The sequence below is a fragment of the Schistocerca piceifrons genome, chromosome 1 (genome assembly GCF_021461385.2).
Source record: "Schistocerca piceifrons isolate TAMUIC-IGC-003096 chromosome 1, iqSchPice1.1, whole genome shotgun sequence".
Taxonomy (NCBI): Eukaryota; Metazoa; Arthropoda; class Insecta; order Orthoptera; family Acrididae; genus Schistocerca; species Schistocerca piceifrons.
Genome location: NC_060138.1, coordinates 88,613,879 through 88,638,410, shown reverse-complemented (window position 1 = coordinate 88,638,410; position 24,532 = coordinate 88,613,879). Strand labels below are relative to the sequence as shown.

Sequence of the window (24,532 nt, the reverse complement as noted above, 5' to 3'; positions counted from 1 at the left end):
TGATGTATGTGTGAGAGCAGCAGACAAGGAACGATCGTATCAGGTCGGTATAGCCCAGACGAAAATTGTAACAGAAACACACGGGACACTTAAATGAGAATCTTTGGCAGAATGGAGACGTAGTTCTCGCGAGACCCTGTTGGGTAAACTCACAGAGTGATTGATTGATTGATTAACTAATTAATTGAGAGGGGTTATGGGACCAAATGGCGAGGGGCGAGGTCATCAGTCCCGCGATTCCGAAGTTAGTCACAGAAGAAACAGGGTCCGATAAAAATAATGAACATTAAATACACACAGCAAAAGGCATAAAAAGTGAGACCAAATCAAAAAGGGGCGGTGAAGGGGTCACAGATCGAGAAGACTGAAAAAGAGGTCCCAACCACAATCAACCTGCCCCTGCTCCAAGACTAAAGTAGAACCTCACATCTGGAAATAAAAACCACTTTCACGGAGGAAACTGAGACCAGTTCAACCATCCGTGAATCGTCTGCTAACATTAAACTTAAGGACTCGGGAAGACTGTATTTAACACGAACGGCCGAAAGAAGGGGACATCCCACCAATATGTGAGATAACGTCAGTCTGGCTCCACAACGACATTGTGGTGCGTGGGTGGTAACGTAGGAGGAAACAATGGGTTGGGTTGTTTGGGGAAGAGGACCAGAGAGTGAGGTCATCGGTCTCATCGGATTAGGGAAGGATGGGGAAGGAAGTCGGCCGTGCCCTTTGAAAGGAACCATCCCGGCATTTGCCTGGAGCGATTTAGGGAAATCACGGAAAACCTAAATCAGGATGGCCGGACGCGGTATTGAACCGTCGTCCTCCCGAATGCGAGTCCAGTGGAGGAAACAATGGGTGAGCCTGGTATGACCAGTGCGTAGACGGCATAAAACAGTGGACTCCTTCCGAGAGGAGCGGAGGGAAGAGCGCCAAACAGCAGCAGACTCCTTGATTGTGCAGAGTTTATAACTATGAGCAGCAGCGCACCAGATGTCATTCCATTTTTGGGCAAAGAGAGATTTGACATAGATCCGCATATCCGCAGCTGGAATCATGAAAGGAAATGGGGGGGGGGGGGGGGGTAAGTACCTGCTTCTCTAGCCAACCAAACAGTTAGCCAGTTCTTGCCCTGGGATGCCTACATGGCGCTGGATTAGCCGAGCTGTCTTACGCGCTGCCGTCATGGACTGTGCGGCTGGTCCCGGTGGAGTTTCGAGTCCCCCCTCGGGCATGGGTGTGTGTGTTTGTCCTTAGGATAATTTAGGTTAAGTAGTGTGTAAGCTTAGAGACTGATGATCTTAGCAGTTAAGTCCCATAAGATTTCACACATGTTATGAGATGCCTACATGACTTGGGACCCAGAGAAAGAGATCTGAACAGACGACATGCCCAAAGGCAGAAAGAAGGCCATGGATAATAGAGACCAAAGGGTGACAAGAGTAGCATCGGTCGATAACCTGCAGAACGCTCATTGTTTTCTGAACAAATTAAAACACCGTGGAGGGAGGCCTGAGAAACAAAAAGGAGAGTTAGAAACTCTACTGCGAGCACCCTATGTGAACCCGACAATAAATGGTGTTCTAATCCAGTAGGAGGCGTGAAAGTGTATACCACATTATCGATTGTCTTAGAACCATCAGTGTAAAAGATGGTGGCACCCTGGAATTCTGCAATTATGACACATACAAGACGCCGGAAAACCGTAGGAGCGACACAGATCTTAGGACCCTGGAATAGATCGGTCCTAATCCGTGTTCTAGGCATCATCTAAGGCATGGGAGGGGGGGGGGGGGAGGGGGCTATGAGAGAAAAGACACGGGATACATTCCAGTCAATGGAGATAGAGTTCCCACAGAGTGAAGTGAGGCGCATGCCAACCGGCAATCCCACCCGTGGACGGGTGTTGGGAGGGAGACATCCCTCGTTGGTAAAGAGCACAGGGTACACAGGATGGTCAAGGAATTGGCGAATAGCGATTGCGTGAGAAACCAGTAGTTGGCTCCGTCGTTTGTGTAGAGGGGGAATCCCCGCTTCTGTGAGGAGACTATCAGAGGGACTAGTGCGAATGGCAAGTGGAAGGAGCTGCTGAGCCATGAACCTGACTACCATAATCTAGTTTGTACAAGACCGGAGCACGGTAAAGATGGAGAAGGGTGGAACAGTCTGCATCCCAAGATGTGTGGTAAATTCAGAGAAACTGTATTCGAAAAAGGTTGTGCGATCGATATACTGCCAATATCGTGTACCTCGCGTAGTCATCATAGAGTAAGATAGTAGAGATTAGAGTGCTTAGAGTCATTATGTGCTCGTTCAATACGCCAATGGAACAGGACGGAAAATGGAAAATATTGGAACCAGGAACCCTGCACCACGCAGTGAACAGTATCCCGCAGGGGTACGTACGCAGGCGCCGGTACAGGTAAGCTACGCACACCCACCTCGCACATCTGCAGCTGGAAGAGGCGGCGCTCCTTCTCCATCTCGTCGGCGACCTCGGCGGGCGTGACCTCCGTGCGGATGAGTCCCGCCTCCTTGGCCTGCTGCTTCTTCTCCTTCTCGATCTTGGAGTACTTGGCCTCGTAGTCCTTCCACGCTTTGTCGAACGGCCGCTTCAGGTCCCCTTTCACGCCTCGCAGGTCGCCTTTGAGCAAGTTGTCCAGCGGGAACATCACGATGTTGTTGATGTTCTGCATCTGCGACGACATCATTACACGGTGGCATCAGTTAGTCCAATATGGAAATATATACATACAAACATACATACAAATATACATTTATTACACGGCCTGTGACCAGATTTTATCACCAACTCTCAGGTATTGATAATAGGTTGGAGCACAAGTTTTTGTTTTGAATGTTGGTATTCCAGTTTTTATGGCTTTATTTATCGATTTTCACTTTATTTGTGTTTCACTGTTGCTATTTGAGTTTACATACTGTCATTTGGAGATGGTGGGGGAGCTGTGGACGCTAGAAAATGGAGTTCCAAGAGGAGAAATCGGAACATTTCAGACATATTCTTCTATTTAATACAGGAGTGACTGCAGCGGTGGCAGCCATAAATATCTGCATCGTGTGTGAGGATAATGCCACTGGACAGGCAGGGCAAGAAAATGATTTTCTCATTTTAAGGAGGATCGTTTTGACAGAAACTCTCCACGTTCAGAAAGACCTTCGGGGTATTATGATGGTCTCTTAAACGCATTAATCCACAGTGATCCACGTCAGTGTACAACAAGAACTGGCAACTGTGATTAACTGGGATCAGTCCTCCAACGTGCGACATATGCATGCAATGGGGAAGGTTTGAAAACTGGGTGTACTGATACCGCATCTCTGCTTGCTCGTCATTAATTGGCTCGTGAACAACACCGACAATTCCTGTCCGATCGCGCGGGGTAGCCGCGCGGTCTAGGGCGTCTTGTGTCTTGTCACGGTCCGTGCGGCTCCCCCCGTCAGAGGTTCGAATCCTCCCTCGGGCATAGGTGAGTGTGTAGGCTTAGCGACCGATGACCTCTGCAGTTTGCTTCCGTAAGACCTTACCACAAATTTCGAACTCCTATCCTGCATCGTTAATGGTGACGAGAAATGGTTTCTATATGCTGACGTAAGAAAAATAAAGGAATGGTTAAGTCCAAACAACGTAGCAACTCCCCGTAGAAAGACCTGCGCGCATCCACAAAAATATTCATCTGGTGGAACAGCGACGGTCCGGCCAACAACTGAGGCGCCTTGCAGATGCAATGAGAGAACAGCGACCAGGAAGACTGCGTGAAGTGACGCTACTCCATGATAAAGCCCGCAAGCATTCTGCTGAGCTAAGAAACTCTATACAGTTGTTGGGATCGGAAGTAATTCCGCACCAGCATTTTTCACCTGATCTTGCGCCCTCAGAGCTTCACTTTTTCCGCTCTCTATTGAACAACCTTCATGGAACTTACTTCCCGGATGAAAATGGGCTCCGAACATGGCTCGACGTGGTCTTCGCCGTGCGATTTCTACAGTGGCGGAGTCGAAAAGTTACACCACCGTTGGCAACCTGTTGTAAGTACTGAAGGAGAATATATTATTGATGACTACAGCCTCTGTTATGCGTATCTGTTGTGTTACTAAACTTATGGAAAAACGCTACGAACTTATGCACCGACCTAACACTATTTGCACATGATAAGTAATAACACAAGAAAGAATGACTCCAGCTAGCAATGATGATGATGATGATGATGATGATTGGTTTGAGGGGCGCTCAACTGCGCGGTTATCAGCGCCCGTACAAAGTCCCAACCTTTCTTCAGTCCAATCCCGACACTTTCATTAATGATGATGAAATGATGAGGACAACACAAACACCCAGTCATCTCGAGGCAGGTGAAAATCCCTGACCCCGCCGGGAATCGAACCCGGGACCCGGTGTTGGGGAAGCGAGAACGCGACCGCGAGCCCACGAGGTCCGGATAGCTAGCAGTACTTCTTCTAAGACCCAGTTCTTACAGTTTCTGACACACAATTCAACAAAGCCCGACGTTTTAATTTCACAGAATGGGCGTATGATTTGTGAAACTGATCAGTTCAAATTTCTAGGTGTTCAGATAGACAGTAAACTGTCGTGGGAAGCTTACGTTCAGGATCTTGTCAAAAGACTTAATGCTGCCATTTTTACTACTCGAACGGTATCTGAAGTAAGTGATCGTTTGACACGAAAATTAGTCTATTTTGCTTATTTTCATTGGCTTATGTCGTACGGTATTATATTTTGGGGCAACTCTTCCCATTCTAAAAGGATATATTTGGCTCAGAAACGGCCGGTTGGGGCAATAAGTGGTGTAAGTTCGCGAACCTATTGTCGACCCCTGTTCACTAGTCCGGGTATTTTGACATTGGCCTCTCAGTATATGAATTCTTTAGCGTCGTTTCCTGTTAACAATATCAGCTTATTACCAAGAATAAGCACCTTTCACTCACTGCAGAACTCCAACCTGCATCTGGATCGGACTTCCTCAACTCTTGTGTAGAAAGCTGTGCAGTATAAAGCTGCATCAATTTTCAATAAGCTACCACGAGAATTCAAAAATCTTAGCAGCAATCCACGCGCTTTCAAATCTAAACTGAAGAGTTTCTTCGTGGGTCACTCCTTCTATTCTGTTGAGGAGTTCCTTGAAAAATTACGAGTATGCTGATTGTTATGTTATATTATTGACTGCGTTTACTGAAAATTGTGGCTTGACGTTTTTCGGTTCATAAACATTTTATTTTTCTCTGTTATTACTTGTATGTTGTAATTTCACGTACTGACACTTTCGATGACCTCGGAGATTTGCTCCTCAGTTTGGTCCTACGGAACTTGACGTGTAAATAAAGTAAAAACAAAATAAAAATGCACAGAATACAATCTTAAAACTGCAGTACATAACATAAATGTTACGGCGTTCCAAAATAAATACTCTATAGGTCGAAGACACTAAATAACAACGAAATAATGGAGGGACTACTACATTTGAATTATCTAGGCTAATATGACCTATCATTACGAGAATAATAAAGACGTTAAGTTGCACAGATATGGAGCAATGTGTGAAATGCTAGACAGAACAGATTTTAACACAGCAACTCAACTCAGTCAGTTAATTATGTAATTTTAAATTAATTTCTTGTGTACGGATGTATTTCGTCAATTTTGGCAGTATTCACCATTTAAAAATTGTAATATGATTATGACAATTGAAAAACAATATTGCAAAAACGTTGTGTAGAAACGCTGGCAAAGCTGGGGACGTTCGTATTGTGTAGAATCCAAAGAACCTGCTTGTATATAGACAATAACATCGTTGGGCGCTTGGGGACGCAGAACCAGTATCAGAGTGGAAAGAGTCGTTGCTTTACATGTGTGGTGAGGTACGGACGTAAAGTGGCGGCGCTGTAATGCATGATGGAGACTGTCCTAGAAATGATGGTGTGAGCATGTCAAGGCATTGTGGAAATTTGAGCAAGCACACATCTGGGCACAGTACAAGGAATTTAAGAAGAGTTGTTATTCGAAGAAGAGTATCGTGTGGTCCAAAATTATTAAAACTTTCTCGTTGTTAAAGAACACCATTTTGCCAAGAATGGTCATTACAAAATGCATTACGTCGCATCACCAGTAACTCACTATAAAGTAATATCAGGATACTGCTCTCTTTAGTTATGTACACTCCTTCCCAGCGTCACAGTTTCAGTACTTGAACGTTGCAGTGGTCATTTAACTGAACCATAAACCTTATTAGGGCTGCTAATTATACCGATTCATTAACCATCAGCAGAGTCCTTACCTCCCACCGTAAATACCGAGAAAGTCACAAATGAGAGAGATAATTCAATGAAGATGAAAGTAATTCCATATGAAGTTTTAACTTAAATCAGCGAGTAACCAAATGCAATAACAATTAAAGTTCTCTGTGCACTGTAGTGTTTCTACTGCATCCAATCAGCAAAGTAAAAGTAATTTCAGTGGCAAAATGCGTATACCATTTCAATTAACGCGACTTATATAATTTTATGTTGTGTGTCTCGCAAATATTTCATATATTTGTGGCTTTCGTGACACTGGCAGCGCAAAGGTGTTTTCCGGGGGAAGATTGATTATGAAGTAGTGGTTAGTTCCAAAAAAATGGTTCAAATGGCTCTGAGCACTATGGCACTCAACATCTGACGTCATCAGTCCCCTAGAACTTAGAACTGCTTAAACCCAACTAACCTAAGGACATCACACACATCCATGCCCGAGGCAGGATTCGAACCTGCGACCGTAGCGGTCGCGCGGTTCCAGACTGAAGCGCCTAGAACCGCTCGGTCACTCCGGCCGGCTAGTGGTTGGTTACAAAACCTCAAGAGAGACAGTATTACAGTGAGTAACGTCATTCAGTACATTTCGCGTGACGTACCTGTTGCTAGCCAGTAACTATAATTGATTTCGATTAGTTTTAAGTAATGTCAACTAATTTCTACTTAAATTAATACTGTTCACGCTGTATGTTCATTTACACTCGAAGTCGCTTGTGTCCCACTACTGCCTTCCTAACACATTTGTGATTATTACGTAATTTCAACTTTATCTCAGTCGCTAACAAACATAAACTTTTGCTTCTTTTTGAGCTGGCGACCATAATTAATTAATCTGCTACCTAAATTTCATGCAATCATTTAGTTATTTAAAATTATTGTTAGGAACAGTAATTCATTCGACCATTTAGAAAATTTTATTTTCCGATCTTTAACGTTCATGATGAGTATCTGTGCAATAGCGGTAAATTTATAACTATCTGCAATCTTTCGTTTGGCATTGTTCAACATAACCTGCGCCTATTCCTGTTAAATAAGGAACATTAGGTACAAGGGTCATTAAAATTATTTATATATCAAATTTTATAATACTACGGTGATACCATTGCCGTTGCTCGGAAGCGAGAGTTGGCTAAGTAAAAGGGAAGATGACGGCAAAATCGCTAAGTAAAAAGGAAGATGACAGCAAAACACAAGTTGCGAAGACGAAATTCTTGAGGGTAGTTGCAGAAGAGGTCCAATCAGAAATGTAAACGTTATTAATGAGTTGAAGGTAACGCCATTAATGAGGAAATCACTGAATAGAGAGACAATTGAAATGAGAGACGAAACGCTACGAAAGAAAATATTCTCAAAAGGTCTCTTTATAGTCTTCTTGACTGACAAACAGTGTCTATCTACACAAAGAAGTCACGAGCAGCTAAAAATGGAATAATCAGTTCACCTGGTGTCACCGTCGCTTTCCCTAATCGAGTGACCGAAGAATTTTTTTAAAGATGTCTTCTGTCCGATACAGGTAATTTCGAAACAATTTTTATGGATTTAGTAAATTAGAAAGAAACAGTGCTCCAAGCGTAGTGAAATATACGTACAGTGGCATTTATTTCGGATCCCCATTATCCTCGAGTTCCTTCTCCTAGCGGAAAATATTTAGCATTATCTAATGTACACGATGCAACAAACTGATATCCGGCAATCTTCCAGGGTGTCTTGAGGAGAGGAACCCATGTTCGGTAACACGATTCAACGACGCTACAGGGCGCCGAAGCGACGTTACAGAGCCTGCAAGTGGGCCATCAACCATGAATTTGTAACGTGACAGTATTGCTATGAAACGCACGAACGCGTTCGAAGCCATATATGGACGTGAAGTCTGTCAGGCTCATTGCAACGTGTTTCGCTAGCGGTGCATCGCGTGCAGATTTGCGCCTGCCGCCACAGGAGTGGCCTAGGGGCTGGCGCTTCTCCTGGGTTTTCTGCAGTGGCGATGTGTGACGTTTCTGGACACGGGTTCCTATCCTCAACCGAGATATTCATTACAAACGCTCCAAGTCTGTCGGTAATGCTTTTGTTTCGGAATATATAACTTTTGCTTCTTTTTGAGCTGATGACCATAATTAATTAATCTCCTGATGTGATTCTTGAGTTTCTCCCGGCGTATTTGATAATCAAAATATCCACGGGTGTACTGCCGGTCTACAGTGTCCAACGGGCACAATATTTCGGCGATCATACATGTCGCCATCATCAGGTAAACTGACGGACTGAGCTCCTGTGAACGTGCCGGCACGGAGATCCGTACGCTATGGCTGCTCAGAGGGAACTGGGTTCGGTCGCGGCGGCGGTCGATTTAAATAACCTCCGCCCGCGGCGCGCTCCCTCCGCTGTCCGCGCCCCGCGCCACGGTCGCGCGGTGGAACAGATTGCGACGGCGTCTGAGATGACGTCGGAGTGATGGCTCTGACCGCCGTGGTCGTCACAACTATACGTTTGCTGGATTTACTCTTGATTAACCCAATCGCTGGTTCTCAAGCCTTGCTAAGATTATAGCCACAGTCACGGTTTATGAGGTCCTCATTGGTGCGAATTTCGATGGCCTCTCTAACAACGCTGTCCCAGTATCTCGATGTCTGTACCAGAATCCTTGTGCGTTCATACTCCATAGCGTCATTTTCCGACAAACAATGTTCAGCGACCACCGACTTGCTCGGATACATCAGTCGAGTGTGCTTCTGGTGTTCACGGCATCGATCCTCGACGGTACGAATCGTCTGACCAATATACGACTTGCCACATTGACACAGCCTGTGCTGTCATAAACCGTGACTGTGGCTACAATCTTAGCAAGGCTTGGGAACCAGCGATTGGGTTAATCAAGAGTAAATCGAGTAAACGTATAGTTGTGACGACCACGGCGGACAGAGCCATCACACCGACGTCATCTCAGACGCCGTCGCAATCTGTTCCTCTGCGCGACCGTGGCGCGGGGCGCGGACGGTGGAGCGGGCGCGCCGCGGGCGGAGGGTATTTAAATCGGCCGCCGCCGCGACCGAACCCAGTTCCCCTTGAGCAGCCATAGCGTACGGATCTCCATGCCGGCACGTTCACAGGAGCTCAGTCCGTCATTTCACCTGATGATGGCGACATGTATGATCGCCGAAATTTTGTGCCCGTTGGACACAACCAGCAGTACATCCGTGGATATTTTGATTGATTAATCTCCTACCTAAATTTCATGCAATCATTTACTTATTTAAAATTATTGTTAGGAGCTAAGTGGGAAGTTTCGGCGTACTGACCAGCGTCTTCATGAGCTGCGACAGCTCCTTGGTGACGACGGCGAACTTGATGAAGGCGGCGCCGATGTCGGGCTCCTGGTCCTTGTCGAGCGCGTTGCCGCCCAGCCTCTCCAGCGCGCGCGACAGGTACACCTCGTTGTCCACGTGCGCTGCAACACAAACACGCCCGTCACACCGGGTCCAAAACAGCACCTGAAAGTGGCGGCTCCAGACAGTTCGCTTTTGTCGGTAACCTAAGACAAACCAACGCACAACACTGAGATCTTTCGAAAGTGGGAAATTTGTAAACCTGAACAGACGAGAGACTAGGATGAAGGGATGGGAAAAACCGACCTGTTCAAACTGATACCAGTATTTTAATTCTGAATAACCGGTATTTTTCGATATGTGCCTGGTCTTGGTTGTAACGCATTCTTTTACTTTTTACTAATAACTGAGTGAAAAACCGGGACATGAATTTGCCATAGCAGCTATGCTAGAACTTTTTTCTTTTCTTTTCCTTTTTGAAAACGTGTAATGTTTATTCGAAAATTTCTATTGCTTTCAAATACTGTGTTATTATACAAAATGGGAAAAGTGATCAGAGCTTTTTTTTTAATAACGACCATCGAAATCTTGTATAGCTCAGTCTGAAATAGTCTTATTTATTGCCATCGAAAACACAGGGCATAAATTTGAAAACGTAACCAATAAGTTGAAAATACTACATAAATTGAAGAAAGGCCATACGAAAGACATACAAGGACAGCTGGAGATTTTGGTGATGAACAAGGGGACTGGCAAAAACTACTAAATGAAAAAACTGATTCCAAATCAATTAAATCCTTTATAAATTTTTCAGGTATATTAATGTAATATCACTAAACATACACTATATTTACATAGAGCACTTCTACATGTAATTTTCAAAAAAATAACATTTGGAATTAGATTAAGACATTATTTAATGCTGAAACAGAGATTTCTAAACCAGATTTTATACTCCAAGGCATTTCCAGGGGTTGGTGTGGGCTACGATATAGTTTACTGGCAATAAACTGCAGATCAAAACTGAAAAAACTCCAAATAGAAGGAAATTAAGGAGTTAGGACCTGCATAAACTGACGCGCGGGATTAGACATGCGTTTAGGTTAAGTAGTGTGCAAGCTTAGGGATTGTTGACCTTAGCAGTTAAGTCCCATAAGATTTCACACACATTTGAACATTTTTGCATAAACTGAAAGACCCATAGGTTGTTGAGAGTTTCAAAGGGAGCATCAGGTAATCGCAGATTGAAACAGGAGAAAGCAACCCACACTTATAAAGTTTGTAGCTTAAGAGAAAGATTTTGATAATGCTGTCGAGACTACATTCTTTGAAATTCTGAAGCTAGCAAGGATGAAATGTAGCAGGAGGTTATTAACATCTTGTGCAGAAAGGAGACTACGGATACAAGAGGCGAAGGGGACGAAAGGAGAGCAGTGGTTGAGAGGGGCGTGAGACAGGGTTTTATCCTATCCCCGCTGTTATTCAAGGTGTACAATTAGCAAGCAGTAAAGGAAACAAAGGAGAAATTTGAAAGAGGAATTACTGTTTAGAGGGAATATAAAAACTTTAGTTTTTCCGCTGATGGCACTGTAGGAACTACGGAAGCGTGTCATGATTCCACATGCCAAAAATATTTTTCTTAATATCATCCATGAACGCCGGAGAACCTACTTAAATAAACAAATACCACAAGAGCAAGCTCAGTTTGTGCACAATAAAACAAAACGAGAGTGGAGTCCCAGTATCAGACAGCTAATTGAAAAATACAGGGAATTCAATACCCCATTAGTTCTTTGTTCCCTGGAGTATAGCAAGTCTTTCGACTGTGTTCGACGGAAACAACTGTGCAGCGTACTAGCAGAAACGGGCGGTCCTGATCATCTTACCATCTTTAGAAGTCAGACAACATAAATCTACTTCAAATCCATTTTATCACCGGTTCTACTTAACATCTATGGAGAATACGTTTTATGGGTGACAATGAGCTATGTCACCCGGCTACAATTGTTCGCGATTGGCCTGAAGGGCATTCTGGACAGTTAGGGCGAATGATTTGGCCACCCGGGTCACCCAACATGAATCGTATCGAACATTAATGGGACATAATCGAGAGGTCAGTTGGTGCACACGGCCCTGCACCACTAACACTCTCGATGTTATGGGCGGCTGCAGAGGCTGAGTCCACGCCACGCTGAGGTGCTGCACTACGCCAGGCAAACGAAGGTCCAACACGATATTATGAGGTGTCCCGTGACTTTTGTCGTCTCAATTTAAAACCGAGACACATCCGTGAATGCAACCTCTGTCTGTTTAACAGGTGCTCAATATGGCCACCACTTGTGACGCAGCAATCATTAAAAGGGGCGCGATATTCACAGAAGTCGCTGATATGAATTGCCTTGGATGGCGCGACAGGAGGCCAGTTTGGGAATTTGTTCACAGTGTTGCCTACCTACATGTTCGAACTAATTCAGCGTGACAGTAGGCAGCGGATGGCTTGTCCGACACGCCTGCTCCCCAGGGCGGCTACGTCGCGGCGCGTATGATGAATCGATACTTGGAAAAATACTGTCCACTGATGTGTGTTTCTTTGTGCCCCGTACATGCGACTTGCCATCTTCTGAAACCCCTCGAGGTACTTATGAAGACGGTTGTCTATACCAACATCTTTGATGTAGCCTAGTATCTTGTGGTCAGCTAATTTCTTCGCACTGGAAGCGTTGCAAACATTAGTGATGTTGAAACCCGTAGTGCTCCACGGCAGTTGAGAGATATCTGCTATTCCAGATATACGGCATTTATAGTTTCTGGACCTTTCATTGGTGTAAATCAGTAAAGCTAGTGTTTCATCGTCGGTGCAGACGACACACAACCTTCTTGCTACATCGTAGTGTACCAAATACGAGAGCAGTTCAATAAGTAATGCAACACATTTTTTTTCTCGGCCAATTTTGGTTGAAAAAACCGGAAATTTCTTGTGGAATATTTTCAAACATTCCCGCTTCGTCTCGTATAGTTTCATTGACTTCCGACAGGTGGCAGCGCTGTACGGAGCTGTTAAAATGGCGTCTGTAACGGATGTGCGTTGCAAACAACGGGCAGTGATCGAGTTTCTTTTGGCGGAAAACCAGGGCATCTTAGATATTCATAGGCACTTGCAGAATGTCTACGGTGATCTGGCAGTGGACAAAAGCACGGTGAGTCGTTGGGGAAAGCGTGTGTCGTCATCGCCGCAAGGTCAAGCAAGACTGTCTGATCTCCCGCGTGCGGGCCGGCCGTGCACAGCTGTGACTCCTGCAATGGCGGAGCGTGCGGACACACTCGTTCGAGATGATCGACGGATCACCATCAAACAACTCAGTGCTCAACTTGACATCTCTGTTAGTAGTGCTGTCACAATTGTTCACCAGTTGGGATATTCAAAGGTTTGTTCCCGCTGGGTCCCTCGTTGTCTAACCGAACACCATAAAGAGCAAAGGAGAACCATCTGTGCGGAATTGCTTGCTCGTCATGTGGCTGAGGGTGACAATTTCTTGTCAAAGATTGTTACAGGCGATGAAACATGGGTTCATCACTTCGAACCTGAAACAAAACGGCAGTCAATGGAGTGGCGCCACACCCACTCCCCTACCAAGAAAAAGTTTAAAGCCATACCCTCAGCCGGTAAAGTCATGGTTACAGTCTTCTGGGACGCTGAAGGGGTTATTCTGTTCGATGTCCTTCCCCATGGTCAAACGATCAACTCTGAAGTGTATTGTGCTACTCTTCAGAAATTGAAGAAACGACTTCAGCGTGTTCGTAGGCACAAAAATCTGAACGAACTTCTCCTTCTTCATGACAACGCAAGACCTCATACAAGTCTTTGCACCCGAGAGGAGCTCACAAAACTTCAGTGGACTGTTCTTCCTCATGCACCCTACAGCCCCGATCTCGCACCGTCGGATTTCCATATGTTTGGCCCAATGAAGGACGCAATCCGTGGGAGGCACTACGCGGATGATGAAGTTATTGATGCAGTACGACGTTGGCTCCGACATCGACCAGTGGAATGGTACCATGCAGGCATACAGGCCCTCATTCAAGGTGGCGTAAGGCCGTAGCATTGAATGGAGATTACGTTGAAAAATAGTGTTGTGTAGCTAAAAGATTGGGGAATAACCTGGTGTATTTCAATGCTGAATAAAACAACCCCTGTTTCAGAAAAAAATGTGTTGCATTACTTATTGAACTGCCCTCGTAGACAAATACCCAAGTCACAAATAAATTCAAAAAGGTAAAAAAATCTTATTCCATCTGATGTTGATGGCATAAGCTATGGAACCAGCAGTGATGCTCAAAATAAAAATATATGTGACTGACGCAATATATCCGTCACTTTTTGTATTGAAATATTAGACTCATCAATTAGTATGGCTGCAGCTATTCCCATCAGCCACTTCGCGCCACAGACGGGCACGGCATTCCCGCGCCCGTCGCCGCAATTGGACGCAATTGGTTAATGGCTGGCAGACCAGTCCCCACCTTCCCCCACTCCAAACCCCAACGTTCTCGAGGTTGGCCGCCACGACCGGGCTTCGCGCAATCTCCAGTCACGTTCAAGTCCCTGTGTAGTCTCCTAGGACTGGCGGCGATTCGCGGTGTCCAAAGAGGATAACGATCCCCTTCTGAATCTCACATTGTCTCATTTCCACCGTAAGTCTGCACATTGCCACTGCACTCCATAAGACACCTTACACAGTGTCGCGGAGAGTACTTAAGCTACTACCGTCATCCACCTCCCTCCTTTCTCCCGTCCCTTTCGCGAATGGTGTGTGGGAGGAACGACTGTCGGTAATTCTCAGTATTACCTCTAATTATACTTATAGCGAGAACTTATAAGGATATAGTTCTGGCAATACCGGCCATGACTTTCCTCTGGTAATATGCACACATATTACCCGAACTCTTACGGGACTTGGTAAGAATGTCTTCCATGACTAATTAGTGTGTTGGGCAGGGACACTACGAATGTAGTGTGTGGACATACAAGGTGAGAATGTGGGTCTCGCGGGAGGCGTGCGCGAGATAGTCCCTGCAGTCGCACTATCCTCTGTGCCCTCGGTGGCTCAGATAGATAGAGCGTCTGCCATGTAAGCAGGAGATCCCGGGATCGGGTCCCGGTCGGGGCACACATTTTCACCTGTCCCCGTTGATATATATCAACGCCCGTCGGCAGCTGAAGGTATTGATATGTAATTCTAGTACCTCCAACTTCTCCCATTTTCCACGTCCTGGTCACTTTGCGGGACGTATATAACCGAAAATCGATTTTGCGAGCATCAGTTGTTGCAGAAGAATGGTGTCAGTAAATCGATTATTCCGGACTCATCAGTACGATGAAATCATCAGTGCCGTCGTAAAATTTTTAATGAAAAAAGTAATAATTGATAATATTCTTCTCGGGTATCCAGCCAGATCATAACGTCTTCATGACACAATATCTCCGCGGTCCAACTGGCCGCCATCTTCAGGTGAGAGTGCTGGTGCACGATCTCAAAGTACGATTTTCTTATGGATATCTGCGAACTGTTACGAGGATTTGGGGAGACACGGCGATTAGACTGGATGTGCGGTTTAGGCGGTTTCCCATATCCGACTGCTGAATACCAGGCTGTCCTCAATTACACGACTGGCAAACCTTTCGAACACGTTCTGACACTGTCACATGGTATAACACTAGACGCAGACAAATGGGGGTACAGAAATTCGGTTCCGGGACGAGGGGGGGCGGTGTTTTAAGGCGACAGGGAGGGCATCCGGTCACCCACTACCACGAACATCGCCAAATCTACATTAATACGCCGCCCCCGTGAAGACATGGGATGAGGCCGGGAAACTGAAGAAGCCACGCAAAATTGTAAAGTGTTCGTAACTGTTGTATGACAACGTACATGAGCAGCCAGGTTTGCACGGTGATTAGATTTGTCGCACCGCTGAACTACTTCGTTTCGATTATGTCACTTATAGGTCTTTAAACGATAGCTGGAACCCTCCAGCGTAGAGCTCCAAATCTAACAAGAGGGGAGACGCGGAGAACTGTAACAGTACCGTCAACGCTTGACGCTAGGAGCGCTGGATGGTCAATGTCGTAACAATTCGCCGACCAGTCGGAGGTCACTGTTCAGAACGGCCTACCTTAGGGAGCGACCTGTAGACATCCAGACCATCAGAAATGGAGCATTTCCTCAACTGGAGAGAAAGTCGCGCAGCCTTGTCGGAAAAGTCCTGGCATCGCTTAAATTGCTTCAGGAGAACTTTAATCGCAGTGAATGAATGAGGGATTCTCTTTAATTGCCCACGTCCTTCTCACACACACACACACGTCTAATATCTTAGTCACACTGGCGAAGAGGTGGTGGCAGGCGCAAATGACTTCGGGAGGAGAAATTTAGTTCCCTATGGTGAAAAGGCACCCACGCTAAGAATCTGAAGAAAAAGCAGGCAAAAAAGTGTTCTGCCAGACTTGGCGCCGTCGTGTTGCTCAAAAAAATGGTTCAAATGGTTCTGAGCACTATGGGTCTTAACTTCTGATGTCATCAGACCCCTGGAACTTAGAACTACTTAAACCTAAGGACATCACATACATCCACGCCCGGGGCAGGATTCGAACCTGCGACCGTAGCGGTAGAGCGGTTCCATACTGTAGCGCCTAGAACCGCTCGGCCACACCGGCCGGCCGTATTGCTCACAAGGGAAACTTTCCATCGCACCCCTCTCAGATTTAATGGTAAGATGGCCCATTGGATAGCCTGTCAAAAACCGAACATAGATCAAGCATGAGAAGAGGAAGAAAGAATACTAAATCGTGGAAAAAAAGAAAAATAAAAACAGTGAACGGTCCAAGATCGACATATGCAACACCGAGCGACACTGAATTACCGTGACGACGTGGTCACGTGGTCACATGGTGTTGGACTGTGAAGAGGGAGATTCCGGTTGAAATCTGCCTCTAGCCTCACTTTTTTTCACTAAATTACGAACTCTCCGTCTGGTCACAAACGTGTAAATTCGCTGTATTCAAATTTGTGTCTGTATCGTGATGTAACATCAGTTTCCAACAGGAGCGTGTAACGAAGGGACCTCCAGACATACGTACCTCCTATTTGTTCTACACAAGTACCACATGTTACGCCTCTTGTGTTCCGTTTTGGAAGTTTTGACTCTTGAATTCCTTCTTTGTAACATAGTTCGTACCCCTTCATTTGTTGTTTTCATTTCTGTGAGAGGTCTATGAGGCATCTCGCCTGCTGTCACTATTCAACACATTTACTTGCGACGATAATATATTATTACCACACGACTCAATCTACACTCCTGGAAATGGAAAAAAGAACACATTGACACCGGTGTGTCAGACCCACCATACTTGCTCCGGACACTGCGAGAGGGCTGTACAAGCAATGATCACACGCACGGCACAGCGGACACACCAGGAACCGCGGTGTTGCCCGTCGAATGGCGCTAGCTGCGCAGCATTTGTGCACCGCCGCCGTCAGTGTCAGCCAGTTTGCCGTGGCATACGGAGCTCCATCGCAGTCTTTAACACTGGTAGCATGCCGCGACAGCGTGGACGTAAACCGTATGTGCAGTTAACGGACTTTGAGCGAGGGCGTATAGTGGGCATGCGGGAGGCCGCGTGGACGTACCGCCGAATTGCTCAACACGTGGGGCGTGAGGTCTCCACAGTACATCGATGTTGTCGCCAGTGGTCGGCTGAAGGTGCACGTGCCCGTCGACCTGGGACCGGACCGCAGCGGCGCACGGATGCACGCCAAGACCGTAGGATCCTACGCAGTGCCGTAGGGGACCGCACCACCACTTCCCAGCAAATTAGGGACACTGTTGCTCCTGGGGTATCGGCGAGGACCATTCGCAACCGTCTCCATGAAGCTGGGCTACAGTCCCGCACACCGTTAGGCCGTCTTCCGCTCACGCCCCAACATCGTGCAGCCCGCCTCCAGTGGTGTCGCGACAGGCGTGAATGGAGGGACGAATGGAGACGTGTCGTCTTCAGCGATGAGAGTCGCTTCTGCCTTGGTGCCAATGATGGTCGTATGCGTGTTTGGCGCCGTGCAGGTGAGCGCCACAATCAGGACTGCATACGACCGAGGCACACAGGGCCAACACCCGGCATCATGGTGTGGGGAGCGATCTCCTACACTGGCCGTACACCACTGGTGATCGTCGAGGGGACACTGAACAGTGCACGGTACATCCAAACCGTCATCGAACCCATCGTTCTACCATTCCTAGACCGGCAAGGGAACTTGCTGTTCCAACAGGACAATGCACGTCCGCGTGTATCCCGTGCCACCCAACGTGCTCTAGAAGGTGTAAGTCAACTACCCTGGCCAGCAAGATCTCCGGATCTGTCCCCCATTGAGCATGTTTGGGACTGGATGAAGCGTCGTCTCACGCGGTCTGCACGTCCAGCACGAACGCTGGTCCAACTGAGGCGCCAGGTGGAAATGGCATGGCAAGCCGTTCCACAGGACTACATCCAGCATCTCTACGATCGTCTCCATGGGAGAATAGCAGCCTGCATTGCTGCGAAAGGTGGATATACACTGTACTAGTGCCGACATTGTGCATGCTCTGTTGCCTGTGTCTATGTGCCTGTGGTTCTGTCAGTGTGATCATGTGATGTATCTGACCCCAGGAATGTGTCAATAAAGTTTCCCCTTCCTGGGACAATGAATTCACGGTGTTCTTATTTCAATTTCCAGGAGTGTATAATGAATGTATAGTAGGGCAATTGCCAAGACTACAGAAGGAAAACAGACACACCAATGACCCGACGGGCCGGCCGGAGTGGCCGAGCGGTTCTAGGAGCTACAGTCTGGAACCGCGAGACCGCTACGGTCGCAGGTTCGAATCCTGCCTCGGGCATGGATGTATGTGATGTCCTTAGTTAGGTTTAAGTAGTTCTAAGTTCTAGGGGACTGATGACCTCAGCAGTTAAGTCCCATAGTGCTCAGAGCCATTTGAACCATTTTTTGACCCGACGGACAGATACATAAATTTGTGCAAAAATGGGGCACGAGAGAGGTTTGAAAACGGATCTACCGTGACACCCAACCATGACGCCGTGTTCCTGTGGATCGCTCGATCTGCAAATCTTGAGCTTGGACCGTTCACTGCTTCCATTTTGCTTCTTTTTTCACAGTTCAGAACCCCTTCTTCCTGCTTTCGTGCTTGATCTGTGTTCAATTTTTGACGGGCTATCCACTGAGCCATCTTACCACTAAACCTGAGGGGAGCTTCCCCTGTCAGAACGCGCGCGTAAGCTCTGCGGCGCTGGTAGCTGGGAGTGCTTTAAACAGGGCGACAGCTTCTGCGCTCGGAGCTTTTCAGCGAACCCATTACGACTAAAAGCGGCAGCCTATTCTTTGTGATCTGCATTCCTGACCAAAGGGATCGTAGACCACCGCTGTAACGTCGGCACACAGGCACATTGTCTCAGGCCGCACTGCCGACACCTCCATCACCCCTTATTTCCTACCGCCTAATAATTGTTCCACTTTTCAGAAGGTGTACGCACGAACCAGAACCCCTGTAGGCGGGCTGCGATCGCCGACCGTTGCTCGTAAGTGTGGCAGGTGGCGTCTCGGTCACAGCCGAAAAAAAAGCTACACCAGTTGGGTCGGTATTAGACTATCAAATTTCTTTGAAAAACTTGCTTTGTCAAATATATTTGACTCAGTGCAGTAAGGAACTTTTGTCAAATGTTGCTTTTCATCAAATTCATTTGATCAAATCTAGCGCCACGCCTTAGTTCAGAAAAAATAAAACGATCGCCTTCTGTTTACTACAAGTGGCTGACTTGTATATACCCTGTGGTGCATGGCGTCCACTACAGTCGTCAGCGGCTAATGGTCGCTTCTTTGGCGTTTTCAGTCAGTTCTGAAGTTGCAAACGCACACGGCCCACAGCAGTGGGCACTCCCTACCGCTGTTGTGCCAAGCGTACATTTACAGCCTCATGACTGGCCATTAAGAGCTGACCACTGCAGTGAAAAACCACGTACCACAGGAATAAACAAACTTCGAAACATTAGGTGTTGTATAAATGGGGTGGGGAAGCACATTCAAAATGAGAAAGTAATATTTCGGAGCTAACTGTGGCACTATAAATATGGAAAAGTGTTTTATTATCTGAGATACAATAAAATGTTTTTCCCTTTTTATGCAAGGAGATGGAAATCCACTCTTTTTCTTCAAAGCGAATTACAACAGTCTGTCTTGACAGATATAATAAGTCAAAACCAGGATACATGCAAGGGTTGTTCATTGTCACCACTGATGTTTATTTGTTCACTCACAACGGAATTAAAGATGGCTCTGAGCACTATGGGACTTAACATCTCAGGGCATCAGTCCCCTAGAACTTAGAACTACTTAAACCTAACTAACCTAAGGACATCACACACATCCATGCCCGAGGCAGGATTCTAAACTGCTACCGTAGCGGTCGCTCGGCTCCAGACTGTAGCGCCTAGAACCGCACGGCCACTCTGGCCGGCCGGAATTAAAGAACTGTTGTTATTTGTCAAGGACAGAAAATTGGCTCAATGCGATTCATTGATGATGAATCAGTGGCAGTTGAAAGTGAATAGGAATTGAACTTTTGCGCTAAAAGCTGTGGAACATGTGTTAGCTGTAGATCGAGATAGACACAAACAAAAGAAAGCGTCACAGCCCGACATGTAGAGGACTAAATGTTGCAGCCCTGAAAGAGAAACTTGATAAGTACACACAAGGTATAGAAGCACGGACAAGGGCAAAAAGTCATCCATAAGAATAAATAGCAACTAATGTCCAAGAATGTGAAAATCGTGCTTAATTTCGAATGTATTAGAATGAACTTCAAATGCGTAAAGAAATTCATGATATGAAGCTACAATCGGCCTAAAGCATCAGAAAGTAATTGGCGAGCACGCGGATATAATCTGTTCCTTTGAAACTTAAACACATCAGGTCACTGTTAACTTATCATGTCGAACGATTTTAATGATACCGTTACGACTCGGCTACTACCAACTGTTCATAACACTGCCGATTTTATTATTATATGTTGACATTAACAGGAAGAGGGATAGTTCAATTACATTTCGCATTCGTGTTGGGAAATCAATGGCTCGGTTAGTGACTGGGAACTATGAAATTAACAGCATTAAAAATAGCAATTTGTAAGGTGATATCGTGCAGTTCTTCTGTTAGTACATGCCAGCCCTTCTGAAGGAACTACGACGAAGTATTTGATGACAGTATAATACCGATTTTTGCGCTACGTAAAAGATCATTGTCAAAGAAATGAGATGAATATTTTATCAAATTCCTTTATCAAAAGCCTTACGTGAGGATACTGCGTTGTCTGACCGATTCAGATACTGTCGCTGCAGGTCAGTACTGCAGCTGCCTATTGCAGTCTGTACACGATGGAGAGGTTGAATCTGAAGTGCTCTTCTCTTCTCTTCTGATCAAGCTTGACTGCACTTAGCGGAGTGAGTGAAATCACAGAACAGTCGACGATGGTGCTCTGAAAAACATCTACAGGTGCCTCTCTGCACAATGTGAACATAGGAATGTCCTGAGCAATTAGCGCAACACGAATTGCTGGACTGATATCTGTCTACCCAGCTGTAGCTTCTCCTACGCTTGAGAATAGCTTGTTCTAAATGTAATTTATTGCAGATAACTAGGAAAATCAATTATGTAAAGTTCGAATACTGTATTAATGGTGTGCTGCTTGGCGCGGTCGACGCTATTTAATATCTAGGCGTAACGTTGCAAAGCGACATTAAAAGGAACAAGCACGGAAGGTCAGTTGTAGGGAGAACGAACGCTCGACCTCGGTTCATTAGGGGAATTCTGGGAGAGAGTAGTTCATCTATAAGCGAGACGGCGTACAGAACGCTTGGGCGACATATCATTGAGTACTGGTCGAGTATTTGGGATCTCCACCAAGTCGGATTGAAGAAGACATCGAAGCAATTCAGAGGCGTGCTCCTAGATTCGCTACCAGTAGGTTCCAACAGAAGACAAGCGTAACGGAGATGCTTCACAAACTAAAATGGGAATCCCTGGAGGGAAGACGACGTTTATTTCGCGGAACGATCCTACTGCCACCATCATACATGTCAGGTAAGGCATGAGAAATAAGGGCTCGTATAGAAGCATATACACTACCTGATCAAATGTATCAGAACATCTGTTAGTGGGCATTAACATGTGGAGTGTCCACCCTTCGTCTTTGTGGTTGCTTCAACTCTATTGGGGACACTTTCAATGAGGTGTCTGAATTTTTGTGGAGGAATGGCAAACCATTTTACCTCAAGGGCCGAAACTAGTGAATGAAATAATGTCTGGAGCGAAGGCGACGCTCTGACTCATTCCCTAGGGGTTGCATTAGATTCAGGTCGGGACTTTGCGCTGGCAATCCATTTCAGGAATGTCATTGTGCACAACCCATTGCCTATTGGATGCTGCCTTATGACAGGCTGCATTCTCATACTGATACAATCAATAGTCATCTCCGAACTGTTCCTCTGTACACAGTACAGAATGTTGTCAAATGTGCTGATATCCCTCAGCGTACAGTGTTTTCTTCAGCGTAATTAGGAGACCGCGCCCTAACCACGCAAAATACCCCCATACCGTAATACCACCTTCCACTGCTGGCACTGGACACGACAGCATGTAACGTTCTCCGGGCATTCGTCAAACCAAGACCCTTCCATGGGATTGCCACAGGGTACAGCGTGATCCATCACTCCAAATCACTCGTTTAAAGTCATCCACTGTCCGCTGGAGTCGCTCTTCGTACCACCTCAAGCGCCGCTTACCACTGACTAGGAATTATGTGATTCATAAGGAGCTGCTGGATCATTATTTTTAACTCCCTACGCTCAGTCATTTTGAAAACTGAACTGCTGTCGGCACTTTGAACTCCTCCTGATGATTTCATGCTGTCGCTGTTCCTGGCGTGTTTCCACATAACAAATCATATTACCAACAGTCGACACGGGCCTTTACTGATTGATAACTGGCGACACGACTCTCGCTGCCAGGGCGACACGGATGATTCGGTCGGCACGCTGGATGTTGCGTGAAGCCACTGCAGTCGCTGGCCGGCCGTCCCGTGTGGCAATGATTGGTTGTTTTGGGGGAGGAGACCAGACGGCGAGGTCATCGGTCTCATAGGATTAGGGAAGGAAGTCGGCCGTGCCCTTTCAAAGGAACCATCCCGGCATTTGCATGGAGCGATTTAGGGAAATCACGGAAAACCTAAATTAGGATGGCCGGACGCGGGATTGAACCGTCGTCCTCCCGAATGCGAGTCCAGTGTGCAAACCACTGCGCCACCTCGCTCGGTGTGTGGCAGTGACCAGTTGTGTTCGCGCTTCAGCATCCGTCTACCTGTTCTGACGCCCAGCGTAGCCACTCCATACACCTCCTTCAGCCTTTCATGAAAACGGTTGCGCGTTTCACCTTGCGCAGTAAGGAATACTATCACAGAACGCTGACGTATATGGACGTCAAAATCGGCCAGTTTCTAAACCAATACAGAGATCCCATCTGTTAATGACAGACGCTGTTGCTGGAATGGGCTGTAGTACGTGGTTTGAGGGAGTACGCCAAATTCACGACTGCTACATTACTAACCTAATGGAACAGAAAAAAATACGAGGCATTACTTTCTGACAAGCCCTCGTAATTGTCCAACTTGTGTAGCATATATAACGTCGCTACTGCAAGAAATCGCCGATGCTTGCAACTAGAAACAGCTACCGGCTTGTAAAACTTTTTCTCTGATAATGATAGTACAACCTTCGAAAACCGTAGTGGAAGGAGCCAAAACTTGTCGACTGATGCAGAATTAGATTTTTCCCCGATATTCTGTAAGTAATTTGTTTCCTTATCAAGCTACGGAGCGGGAATGTGTAGACGGATTTCTGGAAGTCAAAAAACATCACATTATCCTGAGCACGTTATCTGTCTGCGTCCTGGATCCAATGGGCGAACGGAGCTCACCTTCGATGCTTGCGTTATCGCTGTTCATTCCTACATAGGATTATTTCAGCCGACAGAATGGTGATCATACACGAGCATAGTGAAGTTTTGTTTACAATGTTAATTGCATGTTTCCAGGACGCTGAGCCTCGCAATGCGACTCCAAAAATTCGTCACCGAATATCCGATTGGTCAGTTTGCTTTCTGGTGATGCCCTAGGAGTGCGTGGCGTAGTACTGATCCCCTCCGTGTAAGCGGCTCTGTGGCCAGGTCACAGGTCACAGAACACCTGTTGATCGAACGGAATTTAGTGCTGAGCGGCCGCTGCACTTGAAAGGTCGCCCTGCCGGCGAAGTGTGTGTGTGTGTGTGTGTGTGTGTGTGTGTGTGTGTGTGTGTGTGTGTGTCTGTGTGTCTGTGTGAGATAGATAGCCAGACATACTATATAAACGGTGTAAAAAAGTGCGCGTACAATTTTTTTTAGTGTTTAGACGAGATAAAAACAAACGCTTTTTATGTAAGAAAAACCTCATAGATGCACACCGTCTTCCGAGAGCGTCTGTGAAAATTTTGACTCTTAGTCATGTTCAGAGACAGTGTGATGAATATTCTTTTAGAAATGTTGCTGAAACTGTCGGCAGTTTACATTATTGGACAACTGGTATCTGAGCGCTAATGATTGTCGAACACACTAAAAACAACCAGGTGTTTCACGACTAATGGCTGCAACTTCAGTCAAACGAGGAACAAGTTCTCCTGCAGTATCTAGCGGTGTCTCATAAGTCAAACACTTCATCTCTCCCCCCTCCCTCTGCCACAAAAGCAAATCGATAGG

General features: G+C 46.2%; 1 protein-coding gene across 4 annotated transcripts in view; it reads right to left on the bottom strand.

Annotated features, from left to right (window-relative positions):
- LOC124790019 (arfGAP with SH3 domain, ANK repeat and PH domain-containing protein) overlaps positions 1-24,532 on the bottom strand; it is a 679,824-nt gene that overhangs the window by 135,530 nt on the left and 519,762 nt on the right. For all 4 annotated transcript variants that reach the window (XM_047257590.1, XM_047257597.1, XM_047257583.1 and 1 more), the window contains exons 3-4: positions 9,621-9,769; positions 2,442-2,696 (exon numbers count right to left, since the gene is read on the bottom strand). In XM_047257590.1, coding sequence (XP_047113546.1) covers positions 2,442-2,696; positions 9,621-9,769 — 404 coding nt within the window. The remainder of the gene's footprint in view (positions 1-2,441; positions 2,697-9,620; positions 9,770-24,532) is intronic.